The sequence below is a fragment of the Numida meleagris genome, chromosome 1 (genome assembly GCF_002078875.1).
Source record: "Numida meleagris isolate 19003 breed g44 Domestic line chromosome 1, NumMel1.0, whole genome shotgun sequence".
NCBI lineage: Eukaryota > Metazoa > Chordata > Aves > Galliformes > Numididae > Numida > Numida meleagris.
This window is the reverse complement of record NC_034409.1, coordinates 6,913,409-6,936,682: the sequence shown is the minus strand read 5'-3', so window position 1 is coordinate 6,936,682 and position 23,274 is coordinate 6,913,409. Positions and strand designations below refer to the sequence as shown.

Sequence of the window (23,274 nt, the reverse complement as noted above, 5' to 3'; positions counted from 1 at the left end):
CTAGAAGATCCTGTGAAGTTCTTGCAGTGCAGATGTATTCAGAGAATTAAGTTTTATTGCTCTGTGGGTGCAAACAAACCTGTATGAAATGGCAGTGACTACAGCAACTAAACAGACACATTGCTGTGAAATTGCTCTTCTCTGCCTGACGATGCTCAACCTGGCTAACCTCAGTGACCTTTTTTTCACCTTCCCCGCTCCAGGACAGCCCAATAAATGCAACAAATGGAAGGTGGCACTTTGCAGAATAAGTGCCAGCTGTCTTCCTGGATGAAAACTGCAGAAAATGGTGGTGGAAAAGATCTGGGAGATTTTCTGTTCCCGCTGGGCCATTGCAGAGCTATTTCATGGCACGGGCTGCCTTGAACCTCTTTTGGTTTTGCTTTAACAGTCTGTTGGAATATTAGCAATGAAAGATGAAGCCGAAAGCACAAATTTCACTCTGGTTTGCTGCCAAAACAAAGAGTTGTTCCCAGTTTCCTTCCAGAGCTCTGTGAAATGGCAGCAACATTTACCACTAGCTTTTGCTGAACATCTTCACTGTATGCTCTGAGGCCAAGCTGCAAATGTATGTAGAAGCAGCCCCTCACTGCCATCCTACACGTACACAGAAACCTTGGTGTTGCATCCTTTTGTATTTCACTCCTGCTTTTTCTGTGCCATTGCTCTAGAGAGGTGGGGGACAGCCCCAGAATCACCCTTGGACACCAGGTACTGACACGGAGGCAACACTGAGGACCTGAAGGAACCCTCTTGAAGTCATTGCTGAGCCATGTTTTCTCTGCAGGCTCAAGCCTACCTCCACAAGAAGTCCCTGCAGCGCTGGTCACAATCCCGCTGTCTCAACACAGGTGTCTTGTGCATCTATGTTTAAAGTATCCAACTGCCAATTCGAAAGAATTTAGGTCTCACAGAATCTTGTGTCATGGCATCTCAGATCCCTTAGATAACCTAGGCACATCTGTTGAGGCAACAAGAACCTCTAAACCAGAGCAGCCCTTTCAATTCAGACCAGTTGTAGCTGAACAAATGCCAGTGGCATGAGTGAAAAGCATGTGGAGATGGTATTTTCCCCTTCCTGAGGTTTTCTATCTCACAGTATGGCCATAACCTTCATAACTGGTGACCTTTTGTCACCGTCTATGACAGAGGGATGCACTCAGCTTATGCAGGCAAATTCACGAGTTCATGATAAACTCATGCCCAGAGATACATTGAAGAGGGTAAATGCAAAGCACATCCTAAAAAATCAGCCGCTCAACTTGGGGACTTAAGAATATATGCAACCAAAGTTACTTCTTTTTTGAGATGCAAGAAGCTGGATAGGAACTGATGCATCATCCCAAAGAAACAAGTGAAAAATCAGGAATCCCATTAATCAGTTCCCCTAAAGAGATGAACTTATGAATGCTGTCATGACATCTGATCAGGAGTCTCACTTAATTCTGGATTTGTACCAAGAGATGTGCATGGACTTTGGTGGAAGTTGCTGGGTAACTGCCACTTGAAAAGTCAAGCCAATTGGACGCCCAGTCCAAATATTTTGACCTACCTCTTCCCAAGAAGCAGCTACTATCCTGGAAAGACCTGTGGGTTATTGTTGTTTGTTTTTGTTTTACAGCTTAGTGTGCTTTTTACAGGAACCTGGCTAGGTAATTTTATTCCATTACTCTGTTGGGTTTTTTTTTGTAAAGCAGCCTCTTTAAGTGGATTGAATTAAATGTTTACTACTAGAGTAATTACAGCCCTTAAAGAAGCCGTCTGCACTGTAAAATGGTTTCTCCTAGGCTTACTTTCCCTAAAATGCTTCTCCAGGGCTTTGTAAAGTGTGCTGTTATTTGCTGTTGGGAACTTTCATGGGAATGATTTTTTTTTTAGGATCTCTACAGGAATAATTTTGCTGCTTTTATTTTTCTGAATAATGAATGTCTTTGTGTATTCTGCTGTCCAGTCTCACTCTGTTAGTTTAAGCATTAAGAATTTGCCATAAACAAACATAACTGTATAACACCTGCTTCGTATCATAGTCTGGTTTCTTTCTGGACAGACCACATCCAGGCTTTGGTACAATTACAGGCACTCCAGATGTGTGTTCTGCTGTCAGCTGCCATAGTGAAGTCATTGTTTATTGACAGGTTCCCAAGAGTCAGATAGTTCTCAATCTGCCAAGAAAGACATGCTGGCTGCACTGAAATCCAGGCAAGAAGCCTTGGAAGAGACGCTGCGCCAACGCTTGGAAGAGCTGAAGAAACTGTGTCTCCGAGAAGCGGTAGGCGATGGATATTTTATAGCTCCTAGCACTTGTTGCTCTTGCATTCTTATAGCATGCTATTTGTTTGGAGGGGGCAGTCATCAGAAGGATGACATCCAGGACTTTACCATCCTAAGCTAACACTGCTTAGGTCTGATGCACAGAGGGGAAGGTTTGCTTGTGCCACATTTATGGGAGTTCACAGCCCAGTGCCTTCATTTCAACCCCAGCCCCATCCTCAGTGCAGCCACAAACAATGTGCATTGGGGCACGGGGCCAGCAGAAAGGAGCTATTTCCTCAGTGTACTCTAGCAGGGTTGGCCAGAGCCCATCTGTCAGCACCTTAAGAGCTGTTAAAAAGTTTTATTTCTTTCTGTGGATGATCCGACAGAGGCAGTTGATGGACACTTGGGTTTTGACCCAGTCTTGCAACCCTGCAGCTCATCCATCAGCATCCTGCAGCTGGAAGCATTTCCTCTCAGGCTGCCTTTAGTTCTGTCCGCTTTGGCATGGGAATGGCCCAAACACAGGGAGAGGGAGGTGAACCAGGGGGGAAAAAAGGGTTAAAAGTGGGGGCATAATCAAATAAGCATGGCCAGAGCCATTCACAGCAGTGGCATCAGGTTACCTCAGGCCATCACCACTCCAGTTACTTATTAATTTAGATTACATTTCAAGCCTGTGCCTGTGAATACTTTTCAGCTTATGAAGGCAGCGTGGTAACCCACGTTCATTTTGTTCTGCTCCAATTTTGTTGATTTTACAGGAGATATTAACTCTTTCCCTTCTGCCCTGCTTTGTATTAAGTTCAGGGTCATAAAGAAGATATCCTCAGAAAAAGATATATGAATCTGTGTCTTGATGCAGTGCATAGAGCCCCATCAAACCAGAATGAACACATTACAGAAGAAAAGCTGAAAACTCCACAGGGCTGGGGGGGCAACCCAGAATGGGACACATGAGATGTTTCAACAGTGCCTCTCGCAAAAGGGGCTGTGCACATCAGCACAGAGCAGTGCTGCAAACCCATTTTGCTGGGAACTGGATAGAGGAAGGATCTGAAAAGGCCAGACCCTTGTTTCCTAGTGACCTGAAAATAGTAGAAAGAAAAACCCCATTAGGGAGTGGGGGAGAGGCCAGGGCAGGCAGGGGCTGAGCTGCGCGCTCACATTGAGGTCAGTTGCTGTTCTTTGGGATTCAGATGATTTAGGTTACTCTGCCAGCTGGATCCTCTCAAGGCTGATGCTAAAGAACACAAAAGCCTTTTGTCCTTCATGGGGAGACTTTTGAGTACAAGGAGTTGGGCTGTTTTCAGAGTGAGACTCCTGTCTATTGCTGTGGGCATTTGGATACCTTTAATTCAGATATGTGGGGCTGTATTCTGTATTCCAGGGAAAAAAAAAAAAAAAGAAAAAAAAAAGGAAAAAGAAGCAGTGTTAATTTCGATGTTGGCACTCGCTGCTTCCTGTATTCCAGGTATTTTTCAGTTCTGGGGGGTTTGCTTCAGATTTTGAACAAATCTTTGCAAATAACCCCGTCAATCTGACAAAGCATCATCTAATATCGCTCCAAAGCTGCCCATGACATCACCTGGCCTTGGAAGGGCCTCTGATACATGAAGTGTTATCAGACAGGTAATGAGGTACCAGGCACTGCTTTTAGTGACTGTTTGCACTGCATTCCTCTCAGACACATGATGAATCAGGTGGGAGCGTTTTTTGCGCAGGTCATAACCTGCATGGCTGTTGCCAGTGGGACTTTCTGGCGCAGTGAAGGCTGTCAGGTGTGTCACCTACCTTGCAGAAGTAGCCCAGAAGAGAGAAGCTCTTCTTTTCCTGCTCACCTTGTAGCAGAGATGAAAGCATGTGTGCTGCAATCTGTTCAGCCCCAGGCCCCAACGCCCAAGGGATGGGCACCACCTACAAACCTGCTCTGGGCAGGCCACAGAATCTCTATTCATGCCCAGGTTAAGAAAACTTCCCCACCCTCAGCAACAGAGCCTGGACCACATTCTCAGGGCTGGGTGCTCTGTTTATCAGCAATGTGAGCTGGATGTGGTGTTAATGACTGCCTGTCATTTTAAAGTCACTATTCAAGAGCAGCAGTGTGCTTTGCACATGCCAGCTGCAGCAATTCCCAAATCTGCTAACAGTGTTTTCTGCTTGCAGGAGCTCACAGGAAAGCTGCCACGAGAATATCCCCTGGATCCTGGGGAGGAGCCACCCATTGTAAGGAGAAGAATAGGAACTGCCTTTAAACTGGATGAGCAGAAAATCCTGCCTAAGGGAGAGGTGAGCTTTGACCTTCCCTTCCAGCTGTGTGTTCCCACTTCTGGTCTCTAAAACATCCAGCGTGCATGGCATAGGAGCCATAATCTTCCTGTTTTAAATGACTGTAGTTGGTCACAGTGCCTTTTTATGAGCCAGCAGTGGTGCCCAGGTGGCCAAGAAGGCCATGGAATCCTGGGTTGTATCAGAAATAGCGTTGCCATCAGGGGCAGGGAGGTGATCGTCCCTCTGTACTCAGCACTGGTGAGGCCACACCTCGAGTACTGTGTTCAGTCTTGGGTCCCACACTACAAGAAAGACGTTGAGGCCCTGGAGCATGTTCAGAGAAGGGCAGCGAAGTTGTGAAGGTCTGGAGCACAGGTCTTCTGGGGAGTGGCTGAGGGAGCTGGGATTGTTCAGTCTGGAGAAGAGGAGGCCCAGGGGAGACCTCATTGCTCTCTACAGCTGCCTGAAAGGAGTTTGTGGTGAGGTGGGGATTGGCCTCTTCTTCCAGGTAACAGTGATAGGATGAGAGGGAACAGCCATAAATTGCGCCGGGAGGGATCACGTTGGACATGAGGAAAAACTTCATCTCTGAAAGAGTGGTGAGGCATTGGCACAGGCTGCCCAGGGAGGTGGTGGAGTCACCGTCCCTGCAGGTGTTCAAGAAACGTTCAGATGTTGTACTGAGGGACATGGTTTAGGGGGAAATATTGGTGATAGGTGGATGGTTGGACTGGATGATCTTGGAGGTCTTTTCCAACCTTGGTGATTCTATGATTTTATGATTTTTTTTTGAATTCCCATCAGAAAAGAGAAGCAGAGAGAGGGTTTCTTGTCTTGATCCAGAGTAAAAGTTAAACCCTTAGGGCTCAGCCTTGGCTGTGCTAGAAGCAGCAGGAATAGCCAGGGTAACCAGCTGCATTGTGACAGCCCAGGTGACCAACCGCAGTGACCTGTGTGAGTAGGGAGCACACTGAGAGCCCCCTGAGCCATCTGAGCCCTGCTGCTGCCCTGCGTTTTTACCACAAACAGCAACTTGCTTTCTGCTTCAGCAGCGATCTCAACTCAGATCTCCCCTAGCAGGAGAGAAAAGCATCACAATTACTCATCTTAGCCCTGCAATAGCAAGATGAAAGCATTTACCTCCCCAGTCCTTAAACAAAAGAGCCTCCGTCCCTACCTATAGGGAGCTGGATTTATGTTTTTCTAAGTTTGCTAGGGAGTGTTTGTTCTTTTTCCTTGCTCCCACAATGTGCTGGGTCAGTGCCCTGAACCGTGGCTGTGAAAACAGGCCTGCAGCAGCTGTAAGGCGGGCCCGGATTCACAGAAGAGCCATTGTCTGCAGGGACACATTTGTCTCAAGACACTTGTGTGTATCCCAGTTTTGAGTTTCTTTTTCATTTTTGTAAGAGGAGAGTCTGAAGCTGGTGTGACTGTGTGGTTTGAGGCGCAGTTCAGCCAGGGAATTAACTGTTTGTCATTTTGTTGGCATTTCTCTTCTGCTGAAAAAAATAAACAGCTGGAGCTCTTTAGTTTTGTTCTCAATGGAGCCTGGGAGAGGAATTCCACCAAAGTCAAATATTCATGAACCAGCGCATTTAATTAAGCTTTTCAAAAGGAAGCACAGCTTAACTCAGTTACTCCTAGAAGCCCTGCAGTCTGTTGGCTGCTCTGTTAAAACCTGATCCCTGGTTTCCCCAGTTCTTCATTTCTGTTACGCAGTTTTTGGGGCTGCTCTACAGTGCAAAGCTAGGCTGAGCAGAGGGAAAAGCACGAAGGTAAAGCAGCTCCTCCCCACTGCAGGCACTCTGCCTTCTGGCACCAGCAATCCAAACACGCTGAGTCAGCTTTTCTCTATCCCCCCCTTTTCATCTGTCAAACTTCAGGCTCTTGTTGAAAACCATAAATTTCTATTCTCGAAGAATAATGTTGGGCTGTGTTTACTTGGCTGCCAGTTTGAGAAAGTTCAGAGAGGCCGGTGTTGATTTTCATGTGCTTTTCAGCAAGTGCAAGCACTAGAAACTCAATTTAAAACAAAGGTGAAATTCTCCTCCAGTCCCATAAATCCGGGGCTGAAATTACCAACTGTGACAAGGACCTGAAGCAAGGCACTTCCCTCTGAGGGCAGGTGATAGTCTGCATTTTCTGAACCTTTATTTATAGGGGCCTCACTGGATGAAAAATAGATGGTTACGGCTGGGAAGAAAAGTAAGATGTTTTTCTTGTAGATGCTCTGAATGATTTAGGACTGAATCTGCGAAGGCTTGACATGACAGCTTGCACCGAACTCTTAATAACTTTAAAATAAGAGCTTCATCAGAGCACAAACTGCAGAGCAGGCTTCTACTGTAGTTCTTGGTAATCGCCTCTACATGGTCTGGAGTTCCCGACTCTGGGAGGGATTTTGCAAGAGGGCATTGAGTCAGGTTCCAGGCCTTAAAACTCCGCCGGTTCAAATCCTCTTCTGATAAGCTTGGTGTTGATAAAATTTATAAACTCTTCAGTGCAGAAAAGAATCTTTTAAAAAGATGGAGGGGTGGATGCAGTCTTCAGAAACGATCATTGTAATTTCAAGGCAATGCTGACTCACCACCGACAGCAAAGGGCTTTTTTCAAGCCAAAAGCCCAGAGTAAAAACTTCAGAGAGCAACTTCAGTTTGATTAATTCCCACAGCATCCGTTCTTGCAGCACACACCACTGCCAAATGAAGAGAAAGGATTTGAATTTGCTTAATGGGGATCTCCGTGGCTATGTGTCTGTCACTGCTTGTGATCTGAACACCCACAGTTCACTGGAAGTAGAAGAGCTTGGCTTTTCTGCCCCGTTATGCAATGTGTAGTGTTCCCCTTTTTATCAGCAAGCTGACACCAAAAACTGATGATGATGAACACCAAAAACTCCAAGGTAGGCAAGTTCATTACACAAAACAAATGTCTTTGAAAATTGCGGTTTGAGGTCTCAGTGCAGACCAAGCTGTATCAGCTTCTGTGTTTGCATAAACTGGCCTAGATCCCTTGACTTGGGAGCAGAACTGAAAATCAGTAGGTAGCTTCCAGAGTGCATTTAAAAATTCTACTGACACTCTGTAACAGCTAGTGTTGGATATACAAGCCCTTTTTGGCACACAGAAAACGTGCTTACACCCTGATTGCTCTGAAATCACCCTTCTGGCTTGTAACTCGAGGAGACAATTTTCTAGCATAGTGTGTTGCAGCAGCCCGTAATTACCTCAGCTCGTACTCTCCTGGATTTTGACAGTCATACACCAGGGAGGAATTAGCCCATCTTTACTTTTTCTTATCCAAAGAAGTCATTGAGTGCCAAGCCTGTCAAGAAGGTTAAAGCTGTAGCTTTGCATCTGTATATTGCACTGCTATCAAATGAGGCTCAAATATGGAGCTAGGAAACAGGGAGAGGGAATGAGTAGGAGGTGGATGTGAGAGGTTGAATGAGTCACTGGTAGAGCACCGCTGAACCAGGCTGACTGTATGAGAAGCCAAACAGCACGGCAGGACTGGGGCTGAAGCACTCACATCCTCTGTGTGTGGGTTGTACCTTCCACCAGCTGTGCTGCCAGGCACTCGTGTGGGCAGGGGGAGGTGAGGTGGGTCTGCTTAGGGAGGCCCTGGGATGAGGGGAGCAGCAAAGAGTCGTAGAACCATAGAATTGTTTGAAATGGAAGGGACCTTTAAAGGTCATCAAGTCCATCTCTCCGGCAGTGAACAGGGACACCTAGAGCTAGGTCAAGTTGCTCAGAGCCCCATCCAGCCCAACCTTGGATGTCTCCAGGGACAGGGCATCCACCACCTCTCGGCCCAGCGTGTTGGTGGATGATTTCCTGATGGCAAGCCTTGTCTGGAGGCCAGTGGCCAGACTCAGGGGGAGCTTCCCCATAGCCGAGCCAGGAGTTTGGTGGCAGCCAGAATTTGCTTGCCTTTTCCCAGGAGGCAGAGCTGGAACGCCTGGAGAGGGAGTTTGCCATTCAGTCCCAGATCACGGAGGCTGCCCGGCGCCTGGCAAGTGACCCGAACGTCAGCAAAAAGCTGAAGAAGCAGAGGAAGACGTCCTACCTGAATGCACTGAAGAAACTGCAGGAGATCGAAAACGCCATTAATGAGTATCGCATCAAATCTGGAAAGAAGCCAACCCAGAGAGCTTCCTTGATCATAGATGGTAAGTGGGGCGCAGCACCCACAGCATTCCCAAAGGGTACGTGGAGGACAGGAAGCACCATTTTTGCCTTGTTTTTATATTTGAAATATAAGTTTCTGCTCCTGCTCTTGCTGTCCTGTCTGGAGCACACTGGGGGCACTGGAGTTGGGGTATCCTCTCCATACCAGTGTGGATGTGTGGGTGGGTGTCTGGGCTGTGTGTCGTGCGTTAGGGATGTGCTGGTTCACAGCACAAGATGCAGTGTCATGCTGTAGACTATAAGCATATCAGGAAAGCAGGCTGTGACTCCTTTGTTCACCTATAAAATCGCTCTGTTAACGTCTCCTCTGGAGTAGTGCCGTACAAATGTAATTAATGTTAGCAGATTGGGGTGAGCTCTCTAGCTGAAAGGCATCTGTAAAATCAAAGTGGTGGCAGTGTCACTGCTGTGTTCAAACGCTTTTTTTCCTCTTTCTTTTTACATTTTTACAGTGTAGTTCTTAGGGCGCTTTATGGTTTACTGGGTTGTTGATTGGTTTTTCATGAAATCCATTAACTTTCTGCTGAGGTTCTTTCTCCCTTGCTGATTTTGCCCTTTCTCTTTGACTTGTGGGGCTTTCTCTGTGCCTTTGTAGCAGGAACTGAGATTAGAGCTGCTGTATTTGTGACCTGGGTACCAAGTCATACTACAGGCAGGGATGACAGACAGCTGTGAGGACACGGATGATGGAGGCAGCTCACACATGCATGCTCAGGACTTGAGAGCTTCTGCATCTGCTGCTATAGGGGATGCTCAGAAGGTGCTTCCCCAAATTACATAGAACTGGTACCTAGTGTGGGCCTTAAGGCCCAAGATCTTCAGCAGACACAAGTCTGCAAGCTGGCAGGTTGCCATTTTACATCCACTGGGGATCTCAGCTCTCTGTTGTGACTTAGCCTTAATCCCCATTAATTGAAAAAGAGTTAGCAGCTCCTTGAAAGGCAGCCTGCTAGCAAGAGACCTGGCCTGCAGCTCTGCCCTCAGGCTGAGTGGGCTGAGGCAGTTATTTATAGAAATATCATTGTCTCATGGCCTTGAGAGGAGGAAGGTGTGGGTGACTGCTTAAGGCCAAGAGGTGGTTGAAGATTGTGGCACAGTTCACTATTCAGTCAGTGTGATTCTCGTGACCCTCTGACTATTTTTTTCTCCTCCTCAGAAGGAAACATTGCCAGTGAAGACAGCTCCCTCTCGGATGCCCTTGTTCTTGAGGATGGTATGTTGGCTGCTGTATGTTCTAGAGGGCAGGAAGGAAATGGGGAGGGATGTGTGAATTCCTGATGGATGCTCAAAATGGAGGGCCTGTTCTTTGTAATGATCCACTCAAACTTCCCAGTACCAAAAACACTCTAGCCTGAGAGCACGGTGTGATGCTGTCCCCTGGAATAGGGCTAGCACTGAAGGTGTCACATAGCCGTCACCTCTTTCCCTTCTTCTCTCGACAGAGGATTCTCAGGTCACCAGCGCAATATCCCCTCTCCAGTCCCCACACAAAGGACTCCCACCCCGGCCACCCTTGCACAACAGGCCTCCGCCTCCACAGTCACTGGAAGGCCTCCGCCAAATGCATTACCACCGCAACGACTACGACAAGTCCCCCATCAAACCCAAGATGTGGAGCGAGTCATCCTTGGATGAACCCTATGAGAAGGTCAAGAAACGCTCCTCACACAGTCATTCCAGGTGAGCCAGCTATCTCCAGTCCCTATCACACAGACGTCCTCCCAGACGGGATGTCTGCGAATCCTTACAAAACCATCTCTTACCAAAAGGAGACATTCAGGCTTTGGGGGTAATGCAGATGTGATAAAAAGCAGGCTGCGTTCACATGGCGTGACTCAGAGCAGGATCTGACCCCACTCCCACTCACTCCGTGAGATCACGGGCACGTGCCTGAGACCTGGAGCAAGGCAGGGAGCCCCTTCCCCAAATTCCTTCCTGGGAACTGAAGCCAGGTGTTTGCTCTGCAGCAATCACAAGAGGTTCCCCAGCACCGGGAGCTGTGCCGAGGCAGGAGGGAGCAGCTCCCTGCAGAACAGCCCCATCCGGAGCCTTCCCCACTGGAACTCCCAGTCCAGCATGCCCTCGACGCCGGATCTACGGGTACGCAGTCCACACTACGTCCACTCCACACGGTAAGTTCTCCCAGCCCCACAATGGGCTCACTTGGCTTGCCCTGGAATAACTGTGCTTTGCTTTATCCTTCCCCAAGGATATTCAGTAATTCCCCATTCAGGAAAGGACACAAACCAGGCCTATTCATACCAGATGCTCAAGTCCTGTTGCTATCAGGGAATCTCTCCTGAACTGAGATACCAAATCACTTTAGTTAAACGTGATCCTGCCCCTTATCTCCCCCTCTAAGTAATCAAGCTTTTCTTCTACTGGAACTCCTCGTCCCACTTACTGTTTATAGGCCCTATAAACCACACACAACTTTTAGGAGAGATGTGATGATAGTGCTAAACTGCAGTAAACTCCTTTCTGGCTCCAGCTGGAGATAACATACTGTTTCATTTTTGATACAAAATGTTAGGTAGAAATACTCTCTCATGGTGGCATATAAAATGTTTATATGTGTATGCTCTCAAGTGGAGAGAGGCCATACAAAGCAATCCACCTGAGGATCCAGGTGACAGTGACATAATCCCAGGGTTGGCAGGAAAGACTTCAAATCTTAGCGTAAGGGAGGTGATTTGATGTTCATGGCCCAATTTGATTCCGATTTTTAGCAGGAACTGTTCAGCTTCGTTATTATTTTGCTCCTGTGGTAAATCTCATGGACAGTGAGGGAAGCAAAGCCGAGCCAAAGCTGTGTGCTGTCAGGTGTCCTGCCCACGGGGGTAGTGCTAATATAATGTAGCCTAGCATAAATCAAGAGCAGTGCCAGCACATCAGACACAGACAGAAATGATACAAGGCATCAAGGCCCTGTTTTACACTGGTTGCAAATTCGGGGCTGAAAGTGACTTTTAAGAGCACGGTGTTATGGCTGGAGCTAAGCCGCATAAGAAACAAGCCTGGCACGGTGCTCGAGGAGGGGCCTCGACCCAGTCAGGGCTGTTTGGGTGCGTGCAGCAGCCATTGCTCAGTCTGCTGCATGCCCCAGCCTTGGCCATCTGTCATTCGGGTGTGTGGCTCCTCGCAGGGCAGTGTTCCTGCTCCTTGAACGGATGGCTGAAGCTCTCCCAACAGTGGGATGAATTGAGACCACCCAGGCTTGGCCATGAATCAAGCCTTGTACATTTGTGATTCTGGGTGGATGCCTGAACAGCAGTCAGCCACTGTTATGCATGTAACCCATGGCTGAGCCCTAGTAAAACATAGCTGCTTCACAAAGGTGACTTTTTCAAAGGGTAGAATTACTGAGGTTTGGGCTTGATATGGGCAGTCTGTCCTTCTATCTCTGTCACTAATTTGAGAAAAGATACAAGTTGAATTGTAGCTGTGCAGGGGATTCACATGCCACTTGCAAGGGAATCCCATCACTGAGGTGATGGATTTGCAGAGCTGCAGCAAAATGAACCTGATAGTACCAGGATGGTGCTGATGCAAATAGCTCTGCCATGGCTCTGCCATGAGGTCACCAGTTTTTATCCTTCACTCTGGGTCTTTCCCATCCTGGAAAGCCACAGAAGAATTGGGCTGGGGATGGGTTTATTTCCAGTGTGGTGCTGTGGAGTGAATACTACCACCGGGGAGAATGGATAGGAGCCTAGCTGTCCAAAACGCAACAGCAGGGAAACAGGTTGCTCTGCAGGCAGCAGCCCCGTGCAGTGCTGGAGGAGGTGCCCCCAAATTCCCTTTCCAGTGAGACCGAACTTGTGTGCTGAAGGGGAGAAGTGTTTTGTCCTCGTGACTTACCAACCGGCATGTTTTCCTGGTACCTGCAGGTCAGTAGACATCAGCCCGACCAGACTGCACAGCTTAGCTCAGCACTTTAGACACCGGAGCTCCAGTTTGGAGTCACAAGGCAAGCTCCTCGGCTCAGAAAATGAGACAGGGAGCCCCGATTTCTACACCCCAAGGACTCGTAGCAGTAATGGCTCTGACCCCATGGACGACTGCTCATCCTGCACCAGCCATTCCAGCTCTGAGCATTACTACCCTGCTCAGATGAACCCCAACTACTCCACCCTGGCAGAGGACTCCCCATCGAAAGCCAGAGAGCGGCAGAGGCAAAGGCACAAATCAGCAGGCAACCTGGTCTCTTCCAATTCAGGGAGCATGCCCAACCTGGCTGCGAGGAATGGAACGGGGCACCACCGGGTCTACCTGCACAGCCAGAGCCAACCCTCTTCCCAGTACAGGATCAAAGAGTATCCCCTGTACATCGAGGGCAGCTCCACACCTGTGGTGGTGCGCAGCCTGGAGAACGACCAGGAGGGACACTACAGCGTGAAAGCACAATTCAAAACCTCCAACTCCTACACAGCGGGGGGGATGTTTAAGGAGAACTGGCACGGGGATGAAGTGGATTCTGTTCGGCTCACCCCCTCCCGCTCCCAAATCATAAGGACTCCATCCCTGGGCAGGGAGGGCCACGAGAAGGGCTCGGGTAGGACTGCAGTGTCAGATGAGCTGCGGCTCTGGTACCAGCGGTCCACGGCCTCCCACAAGGAGCACAGCCGCCTCTCGCACACGAGCTCCACTTCCTCGGACAGCAGCTCCCAGTACAGCACATCTTCGCAAAGCACCTTTGTGGCGCACAGCAGGGTCACGAGAATGCCTCAGATGTGTAAAGCAACATCAGGTGAGAGCCCGTCCTGGGCGAGGGGGTTGCGGGGACAGGGGTTTCGCGCAGCCCATTTTCATGCCAGGCGTGGAAGTCAGAGAGAGACCCGAGGCCATGCCTTCGCTGGGTCCTTCCTCAGTGTGCAGTGAGTTTGTGGTTGAACTCGGAGAAACCACAGTGTAGTCACTCTTAGTAAGCCCAGCGAGGGGACTGATGGAGCACCCAGGGCCTCGGCGCCATCCAGGAGAATTGTGTGCCCTGCGTGACACATTAAAGGCATGAGAAAGGTTAAGAGTTAAGCAGGGACAGTGTCCCAGCCCTTCTGCCCCCTGCAAAAATGTTTGCACGATGACATCTCTGTGCGCTGCTGATACTTGGCTTTCCCACGCAACTCCCATAACTGTGCTGATAATATTCCGAAACTCAGTGCTTGAGTTTGTGCAGTAATATATCTGTCATGCAGAGCTTTGCACATCTCTGTGCTGTTAATATTCAACAGTAAGAAAACAGCCAAAATAATTAAAGAGTGGTAAAACAGATCAAGGTGAAATAGTTACTGGCCATCAGTCACCATCGGACAGTCCAACAGGTATCAAGGACGTGCTAAAAACCTGAACCCAGCCCAGTGGAGATGTGAGAGCTGGGTAATCAGAATCTGTGCCATTTTTCCCTTGCTTTCCTCATGCCTGGCACCACTGCCCAAGCACTGCTTGCCACCAGCCCTCGTAGACTTGAGCACAGCAGTGCTCACAGCTGCCTGATAAGAGGGTCATTTATGTGTGATGCCAGTGCTTGTACAAAGCCCAGACGTGGACCAAGACGCAATCGTGCAACTGCTGGAACCATCCTGTGTCTCAATATGAGAAATAGTCTTTCCCTCCTTTAATTAATAAACATTTCTGTTCCTGCCAGCAAGAGAAAGTACATGAACACTCAGGCTTTGTTTGGCTGCGGTTTGAGAAGCATACTGATTCAGTCTGGAAATCTGGAAAGGACGGTGAGGGAGTTCAGGGGCACAAGACGCTGTCATTCGGTCCATTCTCCCACCCAGCTGGGTCTTCGAATCCACACGGGAAGCCTGGGCAGCACACGGCGAGCGCGCTCAGCACCCATGGCGCGCTGTGACCACCCAGCAGTGCGGGCTAGTTCTCATTCCGAGTCAGTTCCCAATTCCAGCCCTGGGAGGATACTGACCTCGGGGGCTGTCAGCTGCAGGGAGCAGATTAAAATTTGTTTTTCTCTTCAAGGGCAGCAGCTAAAAAAATTAACAGCACAGAAGGGGATGCCAGGTAGAAACATCTATCATTTAGCTGATTGGCTCTAGCTGCTACATCTACTGGACTTCACGCTGTCCTTTAAAGAGGATTATATTTCTAGGTAGGTATTAAATTTGGAGAGTGAATACTGCGTGGATTTGAGGAGAAGGAAAGATGGGCCAGGTGGATTTCTTTGCTAGACCCTCAGTGATGAACCCCCCTGAGAACCACTGCCAGTGTTAGGTTTTTAGTCTGTCTTGCTTCTATAAAGTAAGATAAGCCTTCCTTTGGGCCCATAGTACTGGGGTCAGCAAAGCCAAACTTAACTTTATTACACATACATAGTGAGAGGTGGTGTTAGCTTTGAAATCTTTAGAGCTATCTTCCTCCTTTGCACATGAAGCTGTCAGGGTACCTGTCCGGGCTCTCGCCAGTACCAGCCCTGCCTCCTCAGGACACGGAGCCTCTCCTGCGTTCTCCCACCCCTGGCAGCAGGAGATGGACCCGGCTTCTCCAGCTGAGGTCTCACGGAGATGTACAGTCAGATTCTGCTGTCCAGGTAATGGTGGCAGGAGCAAAACCAGTCAGCTTTCATGCCAGGGGAGATGCTGTATCTCCCAGGCAGGGCTGAAACAGCATTCCTGCAGAGCTGGAGATTGGTGCAGCCCGTGACGCGTGGCAGCATCAGTACCAGGCTGGCTGCTCCTGTGCCACGTTCAGGCCGGATGAGTTCTGGCTCCCTGGCTGTGTTTACTCACAGCTAGACATGTTTCTGCTGGTCTGGTCAGCTGATGGTCTGAACCACCCTGACCCTTGTGCCCTCGCCTCACCAGCTCTTTTTCTCCACCCTTTCATTGTTTTTCAGCTGCCTTACCTCACAGCCAGAGGAGTTCAACACCATCGAGTGAACTTGCAGCCACGCCACCGGGCAGTCCCCACCACATTCTTGCGTGGCAGACTGGGTGAGTGTCATCGGGATCGGGTGAGAGGATTCATCTCATTCAGTGCATGAAGCTGAAAGCTTGCTAGCCTCAGGAAGAACCTCCCAGCACACAGGCAAAGGGAGAGCACGCAGGTACAGGGAACGTTTTCCAGATGCTCAGTAGCCCACACTTGCACCGAGCATGTCCAGCCTCCCACCAATTTGGTCACTTTGGGCCAACCAAGCTGTGGCAGTGCCACCTGCACCCGGCATCACTGCTCCAAAGCCGTGCTGGATCTGCAGTGGAAGAAGCCTTGCAGGTTCTTCCTGCTTGGGCACCGTCTCCTTCCTCCAGTTTTGTCTCTGTCAAAACAGGTGGGCTTTTTTTTCAGCAAACACGCTGTCTGTCCAGACTAAGATCTCTTGTTGTCAAGGCAAGATGAGGTACCATATTCATGTGTGCAGCAACCACATTTTACTGCAAGGTTTTCCCTAGAAATGTGACCTAATGACTATTAAGTGCAGCTTTTTTCTGCTACCACTAACTTAATGTGCTTCACCAAAGCACGAGTGAGTCATTACGTGCAGGTAGCCATTACTCACGTAAATATAGTAATTGGGTTCTTGGGCACACCTCCTTGTGAGGCCAGGAATTCAAGGAGCAAACAAAAAGCCTTTTGCAAGTTCCCGTGGGTATTCTCTAGCAATCTTCTGTAATTCTACCCTGTCACACGAAATAAAGATCATTTCCAGATCCCATCTAACTCAGCGTGCCCCAGATTTTTACAATTAAGTTGGGTTTGGTGAACACCACTAGAAAGTTTCCAGCTAACATCCTCAAAGTCCCATCGGCCCTGGAATAAGAAAACAGATACGATCCCCTGAGTTGTGAATAGGGACTAGGAGAGTTAACTCTGTAAACATTTCACTGTGCAGCCACTGGAAAATCTCATCCTCTTTCATTTCTTTGGTCACCTATGACCAAGTTTGACCTCTGGTCGTACTCCAGCACCGCCTGTGACTGCACTTTGAAATGGAGATGAGGGGAACTGTAACCACAAACCTCTTATGCCTCCTTTGAATTTTAAATTCACACGTTTGACATCCAGCCTCACGTGGTCTTTGTGTTTGCCTCCAGCTTTAGAATTTTCCAGGGTCCATTTCACAAAAAGTCAAGGGATCGTGAGATTGGCAAAATGGCAGCTGTTGTGACCGTATGCTGAAATTTCCACTATTAAGGGTTCTAATCTAGACTCAAATCTTTGTCTTCATCCCAATCCCCAATCCTCTGAATATCTCTATGATAATCAGGAATAAAAGTGGTTAGCAGCCAGCTGAGGAGTCTGCTCAGAAAATCCCAGCTTTTTGTAGTTCAGGGTAACTAATGCTCCCTGTGTCTCAGAGCAAAATACCATCAAGCCAAATTCTTAGCTGGTGCATGTGAAGTTATCTAGATTTATAACTAACCATATAACTATAACAACCAGCGCTGAAGGAACCGGAGACAAATCAGTACTTGTTTCATGCCTGAGCACAGTCCCAAGGCTCACGTATAATAAATACGGTAGAGGCGGACAAAGTTGGCCATCAGAAGCACAACACAAACTCCCCCACCACAGGAACAGGTTGTTCCCTCTCAGTATGAAGTCAAAGATGTGCAGTTCTCCCTGACATGTTTTTGTGTCACTAACTCTTTTTCTGAAGATGATTCATCAACTTGTTTCCCCACTGGATTAATAAGCTCATAACAATGTCTGTGTCATTTCTTTTCTTTAACATTTCCTCTCTCCTCTTTCCTCCTTTTTTTGCTCTCCTTTGTTCAGAGAAGCAACAGACAACTCACCCACTATGGATGAGTCTCAGTCTCCAACCCACCAAAGTACTGATGAATAGAGGTATAGTAAGGGGATGTTTTGTTCTTTCATCCTTCTGCCCTGTAGTCCGTGATCCACAAACACAATGCGAATAAGCGGCATCCCGCTGTCCCCGAGGAGCAGCTGTGTAACTGCGTGCCTGTTTGGCAGCAAGCCTTCTTTCAGTCCTTGGAATAACAACTCGAAAGCAGCTCGGAGCCCCTCTGCGCCTTTTCAGCACGTTTGTGGCCGTCGTGCTTTCCCCAGTGAAAGAGGACTTCTTCCTCCGCGCGAGCGGGCCTGGGGCCAGCCGCTGCTGTGAGCATTGCTGTGGGGGCTGAACAGGCACAGAGAGCGGTGACACGGTCATGGCCGGGGACGTCGCCGAGCAGCGTGGGCAGAGCGCCGTGGGGAGACGAGCACGGGTGGGTGGGGGCTTTGGGGAGCTGCACAGAGCTCCAGCATCGCTCCAGCCGTGCCACCCAGTGCCCCTCGTTCCTCCAGCCCTGCTGCAGAGCTGCACAGGCTGCCGGCAGCGGCGAGGCTTCACGGAGCGAGGAGCAGCCCTGGCCCGGTTCCTGCGGGAAGGCAGAGGGGGAAGGGCGGAGGGAACAGAAAACCCTTAGTACTTTTCTGTTTTAATTAAACTGCAGTCAGCAGTCTGACACTCTCATTTGAATCCACAGCCATTCACAGCTGGCATCTGTTGGGTATTTCAAGCCCAGCTTTCTAGAGATAACCCATAAACCTCCGTGCTCCAGCAGAGAGCTGGGAAACAAAAGGCTCTTTAATGGGCAGCCGGGTCATGGCCTTGCTCAGGTTCCTCCCAGGCATAAGTCCCAGGGAAACCAGGTGGAAAATGGGAGAGAGGAGGCAGGAACCGCTGGGCTGCATCAGTGGGAGCTCAGTCCTGCGAGGCGGGGAGAGAGGGCAGGGAGAGAATCCCACAGGAAGCAAAGCGCATTTCCTGCTTCTCCTCTCCAAACAATCTGTGATTTGGAAGTTGCTTCAGATCAAAGCATGAGAGAGAGATCAGTTCTGTATTATTATGCAGATACAGCAGCCATTTTTCAAAATCTCAACAAGATTTTGACCTCAGTGCTTTCTTCTAGCAAGGAGCTCGGCGGACTAAGCCAGGAGCTGGCCCTGACCCGAGCCCTAAGATAAATGGCAAATTCTCATCAGGTCCCTCATCTGCTCTGTGCAAGCAAACAAAAAGCCAGGCAGCAAAAGAAACTGTAGCTTGTCAAGGGAGGCACCCCAAGACCAGGCTATACATGGCAAAACACGGTCCCTTCCACAGCATACCTGACACCCTGTCACGTGTCACCAGGTTTTGCTGTCCCAGCCCCAGACAGGCACATAACTCTGGGACTGCCGGTGATGCAGAGCCTCTGCCCAGCACAGAAATGCCAAGGACAGTCCGTCGGGTGCTACAAGAGGGCATTCTGGTCTGAGAGGCCGCCGGAGCTCAGCCTTCTGTCTCCGGGTTGCTGCAGGGAGTGGGACTATTCATGATATGACGTTGCGTGCCCTTGGGTGAACTCTCCAGCAGTTCTCATTGTCCTAACAAAGGTTTCCTTTCTCCTGCAGGACTTACAACGATAGCTGTTTCCTGGATTCTCCCCTCTATCCAGAATTAGCAGACGTCCAGTGGTATGGACAGGAAAAAGCCAAGCCTGGGACTCTAGTGTGAACCCCTGACCTCAAGTGAATCACATCAATGCCATTCTGAGATCACCTCACTGCCTCTCATTTGCCTTACCCAGATGCACTGTCACCCAGCACCAGCTTCAACTCTAAGCACTTTTTCTCGCGATGCAATTCAAGTTGACATTACAGAGCATCGGCCCTGAGACGTCCACCACGACGGCGCAGGATCACGGCGCATCCCGCTGCCACACCAGCGCACGTCGCTCCGGAGCCCGCGAACAGCCATCTCATAGCTGGCAATTTAAAAAAAATGATTTATTTCCTTTTAAATGACCGGAGCCTGTCAAGGCTTACATCAGATCTTGCTGTTCTGTGGCATGTAACGGCAGTCAGACTTCCATGACCTGCGATCTGATCCAACAGAGTATTAATTTAAGGGGAGGAGGGAGGTGGTCAACACAAATTGGGACAGAGGCTGAGAATTACTCCTGAAATTGCTTCTTTTATGAAAAGGTACAAAAAAAGTAAAATCCTCTCACTTCAAATACGTGTAAGAGTCTCACAGTCAGAGCAGCACTGCCAGAGTCACCCAACCAGCGTCAACGGGGTGAGTTCGTTCAGCGAGTTCTCGCTACAAGAACATCTCTCATTTAACTCGACGACAGACACAGCCACCTCCTGCAAAACAGCATCTCCTTCTTTGCTTTGGGCCCATCCAAACAGAACCCCATGTACTGAAGACACTCTGGAGGTCTGGGCTGGTATCACAGCATCTACAAGCTACTATCAAACTGGACAAACGAGGTGTACAAAGGCATTTCCTACAGCAGAGGCAAGAACTGCTCCTCACAGCATCTCTGGGGCTGGCAAAGCTGCGTGCCAACACACAGAGCTTCGCGTCGTGTTGTTGGTTTTCTAATACTCTGAGGAAGATAAAAGCTGTCAGAAAACCTTTCTACAAGCAGATACAGCCAATAAATTGTAACCTATCTCTGCACAAAGCGTCAGCGTCAAATCAAAGGGAAAGCACATCACAATCTAATTGACACGGTGAAGCTGCATTAACATATCTGTTCCAATTATCTCACCTTCGTTAGCACCAGTGTAGCAAAGGGCTCGTCACCAGCACACCGCTGGCTGGGAGAACCGGTCTGTCAGGAAGCATGGGAGCAGCATGGGTTTAGCAAGCAGCAGACGAAGCAAAATTCCACACGGAAAGCAACCACAAGAAAGAGAAGTCCCTCAATGAGGCGTTGAGCGCCAGCAGGAGCTGCCTACTGACACCACAAGGAATTGGACGAGAGAGTCATGGAAGAAGCTGCAAGTTTACACTTACCTTTGAGCAATGCTTTATACATGTCAAGCCATGGAACTTTCAAAGGCCTCAAAGACACTTTTGTAATGAACGAGTGCACAATCTCGGTGGATGCTGAAGCTGGCACGTCTAGTCTTCATTGCGGTGCTATGCTGTTTTTATTGCCACTAGATGGGGGAGGCACCCGGCCTTTCCCCATTTGCGCGTGCAAGCGATGATTTCCTATGGGAAAGGCATTACAGGAACGGCTGGAGGGGGTTACTTTGTGAAAAGCAGAAACTGAAGTTAGCTTTAGTTTAAAACAAAACAACAGTGCGAGTGTGTGTGCGTGTGCGTGTTCCAAGAATAACAGTAGCGTCTACCAGACAAAGCAGGGCGAAACGTTCAGAATGAGACGCCGCCACGTGGGGGCTGCCACACCTTCCGGCACCAGGATTGCTGGAAAACTGCATTCCAGGCTTTAGAAGAGAACGGGTTCTTCGTAATTAGACTCGGAAAGATGATGGGGTTTCTAAAAATGAACGCGAGCCGCTCGTGCTGACTCCTTTCCCCAGCGCGCCTTAGGGATGCTTGCTTCAGCCCCGGGTGCCGTAGGGCTGCCCTGACACAGCGTCCTTCCCACTGCTCTCTGCGCACTGGGGCTGTCAGCACGGGAGCTGGCTCAAGCTCCCAGCTGCGTTCGTAGCTGGATGGGAGATGGCACCGATTACCGACGTGCGCTGATAAGATCCCGCAGCTAAAGTGAGAGGATGAAATAAGGACCAAATTAAGCAGCAGCAAATTAGCCCGCAGGTTTTTTAGGGGCTCTGAGCAACTGTCTGTTTTCTTTTTTTAATTTCCACTGGTAAGTGGCTTTGGGTTGGTTTTTTTTTTTTTTTTTAATCATCATTATTATTATTTTCTGTGTACCTTCTTTTAATTAAAAAGAATTCAACAACAGCGGCACTACGGGGCCTCTGGGCACTGCAGGATGGAACAGAAATTCCTCCAAGACGAGATCTGCAGTTTTGCAGCAAAGGTTAAAGGTGGCAGCCCTGAAACGAGGGGAAGAAAAACCAAGTTAGCCTGAATTGCAAACAGGCTCGAGTAGGGAAAGAGCTTTGGAGAACTGGATTGGGTTTTGCTTTGTGTTCTGCTTTTCTGTTCTGCAATCAAGGCACACGTGAGCAGCCAGTCTGGTAGTAAAGACAGATTAAGTAAAACAGGTTTTACTGTTTAGCTCAATTCAATTAAACACAAGTGTACATAAAATGTTAATCATATGCGATTAACATATTTAAGTATAACGCGGAGGGGAATATACATAGCTATTATATACGAGCACTTGACTACCAACTGAACCCCTCCTTGACTTTTTTATTTTTCAAGGCTCCATCTGACACCAAGCCACCATTGCGTTCTTAGTCTCCACGTCAAGGTCCCTCTGGTTGGGCAGCACCTGGGCACGGCCCTCACCGGGCTCTGCTGCAGGCAGGGTTTAATTTTAAACGCTATTAGATGCAGTCGAGTGTTGAAAATGTTGAAACAGTCCCATTTGTTTTCACTCTGTCTTAGTTTTAGTTTCAGGCGTAGCCGATCCCCATTCAGGTGCTATCAGATGACCAGTTACTGCTTAGTTAACTAGATGTAAAGTTTTACATATATATTAATGTCAATAGTTTTATTACGAGTTGTGTAAAATGGACTCTCTAGTTTAAGAAAAAGAAAAAAGAAGGAAAAAAAAAAAAATTAGGTCTCTCCTGAAATTGACTTTAGAGCATGTAAAATGATTTTACTGGATTCTGTTAAACTGTAATCAAGGAAAAGATATGTATGTTGTAGAAAAAGTCGCAGAATTAAAAAAAAAAAAAAAAAGATCTGCTTTTAATTTATTCTTTTTGTATTAAGAATTTGTATAGTTACCTTTACATTTTGCAGAACGGTGTTGTCAACACTTCCTTATTAAAGCATTTTCAAAATGAAAGCTGGCCGTTGTTCTTCTCAGCCCCGGGGAATCCTCCCGTGCGGGGCTGCGGGGCGTGCTGAGCCTTCCCCAAACACCGCCCTTCAGAGCCCTGGGGCGCAGGGCTGCCTGAGGGCTGGGCGAGTGCCTGCAGAAAGCAGGCTGCTGCTCGCCTGGCTTCACTGTGTGAGAGGGCTCTGCCCTCTGCTCGGCACCGGGACACCCACTAGTTGCCCATCGTGGGCAGCGGTGACCCCAGGCGCTTGCTCATGCGCACAGGCTCTCCACGCAGGTCCCCTACTTCCCAGCACGCTGCTTTCCCCTTTTCTGACTTCCTCGCGTCGCACGGGGCCCTGCAGTGTCCGTCTGGGGAGCTCCTTACACCGAGACCCCAGCTGCACCCAGGCAGGGGTTGAGCTGGGAAAGCACCCTGACCTTCACCCAGCGTCATTCGCGGGGGACAATCTTCTGTAGCAAAACCCTGCTGGGTTGGGGCAGGGCAAGAGGACAACGCTAAAATTGTCAGACACCGTCCTAGCCCTGGGGCTCGGCGTGGTGTTACTGCAAGAGCTGGGGCAGCCTGCTGCTCTCCTCCAAGGCAGGGCAGCAGCTCCAGACGTTTCATAGCATCGGTTCCTCCGCATCCCCCTGCCCCTCGTGGTGCTTCCCCCAGCGGGGACCCAGACAAGAGCGGGGACGTGCCAGCTCACACCGTCCCTCAGGTGACGCAGGTCAAGCAACCCACACCTAGCTCTGCCACCACTGCCAGCAACATCAGAAATCATCTCTATCTCAACCAAGCTCCTCTTTGGTCGACTGGATCTACCACAGAGACTGAATGGCAACTAGCGTTATAGGAACCCCCCTTCCCAGTCAAAATGAATTGG

The 23,274-nt window shown here is 49.0% G+C and overlaps 1 protein-coding gene across 7 annotated transcripts in view; it reads left to right on the top strand.

Moving 5' to 3' along the window:
* The window catches only part of FRMD4A (FERM domain containing 4A), a 207,750-nt gene extending 185,342 nt beyond the window's left edge, over positions 1 to 22,408 (top strand). For 5 of the 7 annotated variants that reach the window (XM_021384406.1, XM_021384403.1, XM_021384407.1 and 2 more), the window contains 9 exons: positions 2,136 to 2,269; positions 4,420 to 4,542; positions 8,467 to 8,695; positions 9,871 to 9,927; positions 10,157 to 10,394; positions 10,682 to 10,846; positions 12,605 to 13,464; positions 15,568 to 15,664; positions 19,071 to 22,408. In XM_021384406.1, the coding sequence (XP_021240081.1) occupies positions 2,136 to 2,269; positions 4,420 to 4,542; positions 8,467 to 8,695; positions 9,871 to 9,927; positions 10,157 to 10,394; positions 10,682 to 10,846; positions 12,605 to 13,464; positions 15,568 to 15,664; positions 19,071 to 19,173 (2,006 nt within the window). In that variant the 3' untranslated portion in view covers positions 19,174 to 22,408. Of the gene's footprint in view, positions 1 to 2,135; positions 2,270 to 4,419; positions 4,543 to 8,466; positions 8,696 to 9,870; positions 9,928 to 10,156; positions 10,395 to 10,681; positions 10,847 to 12,604; positions 13,465 to 15,567; positions 15,665 to 17,447 lie in introns of all 7 variants that reach the window. The other 2 variants (XM_021384405.1, XM_021384404.1) reach the window with 2 other exon arrangements.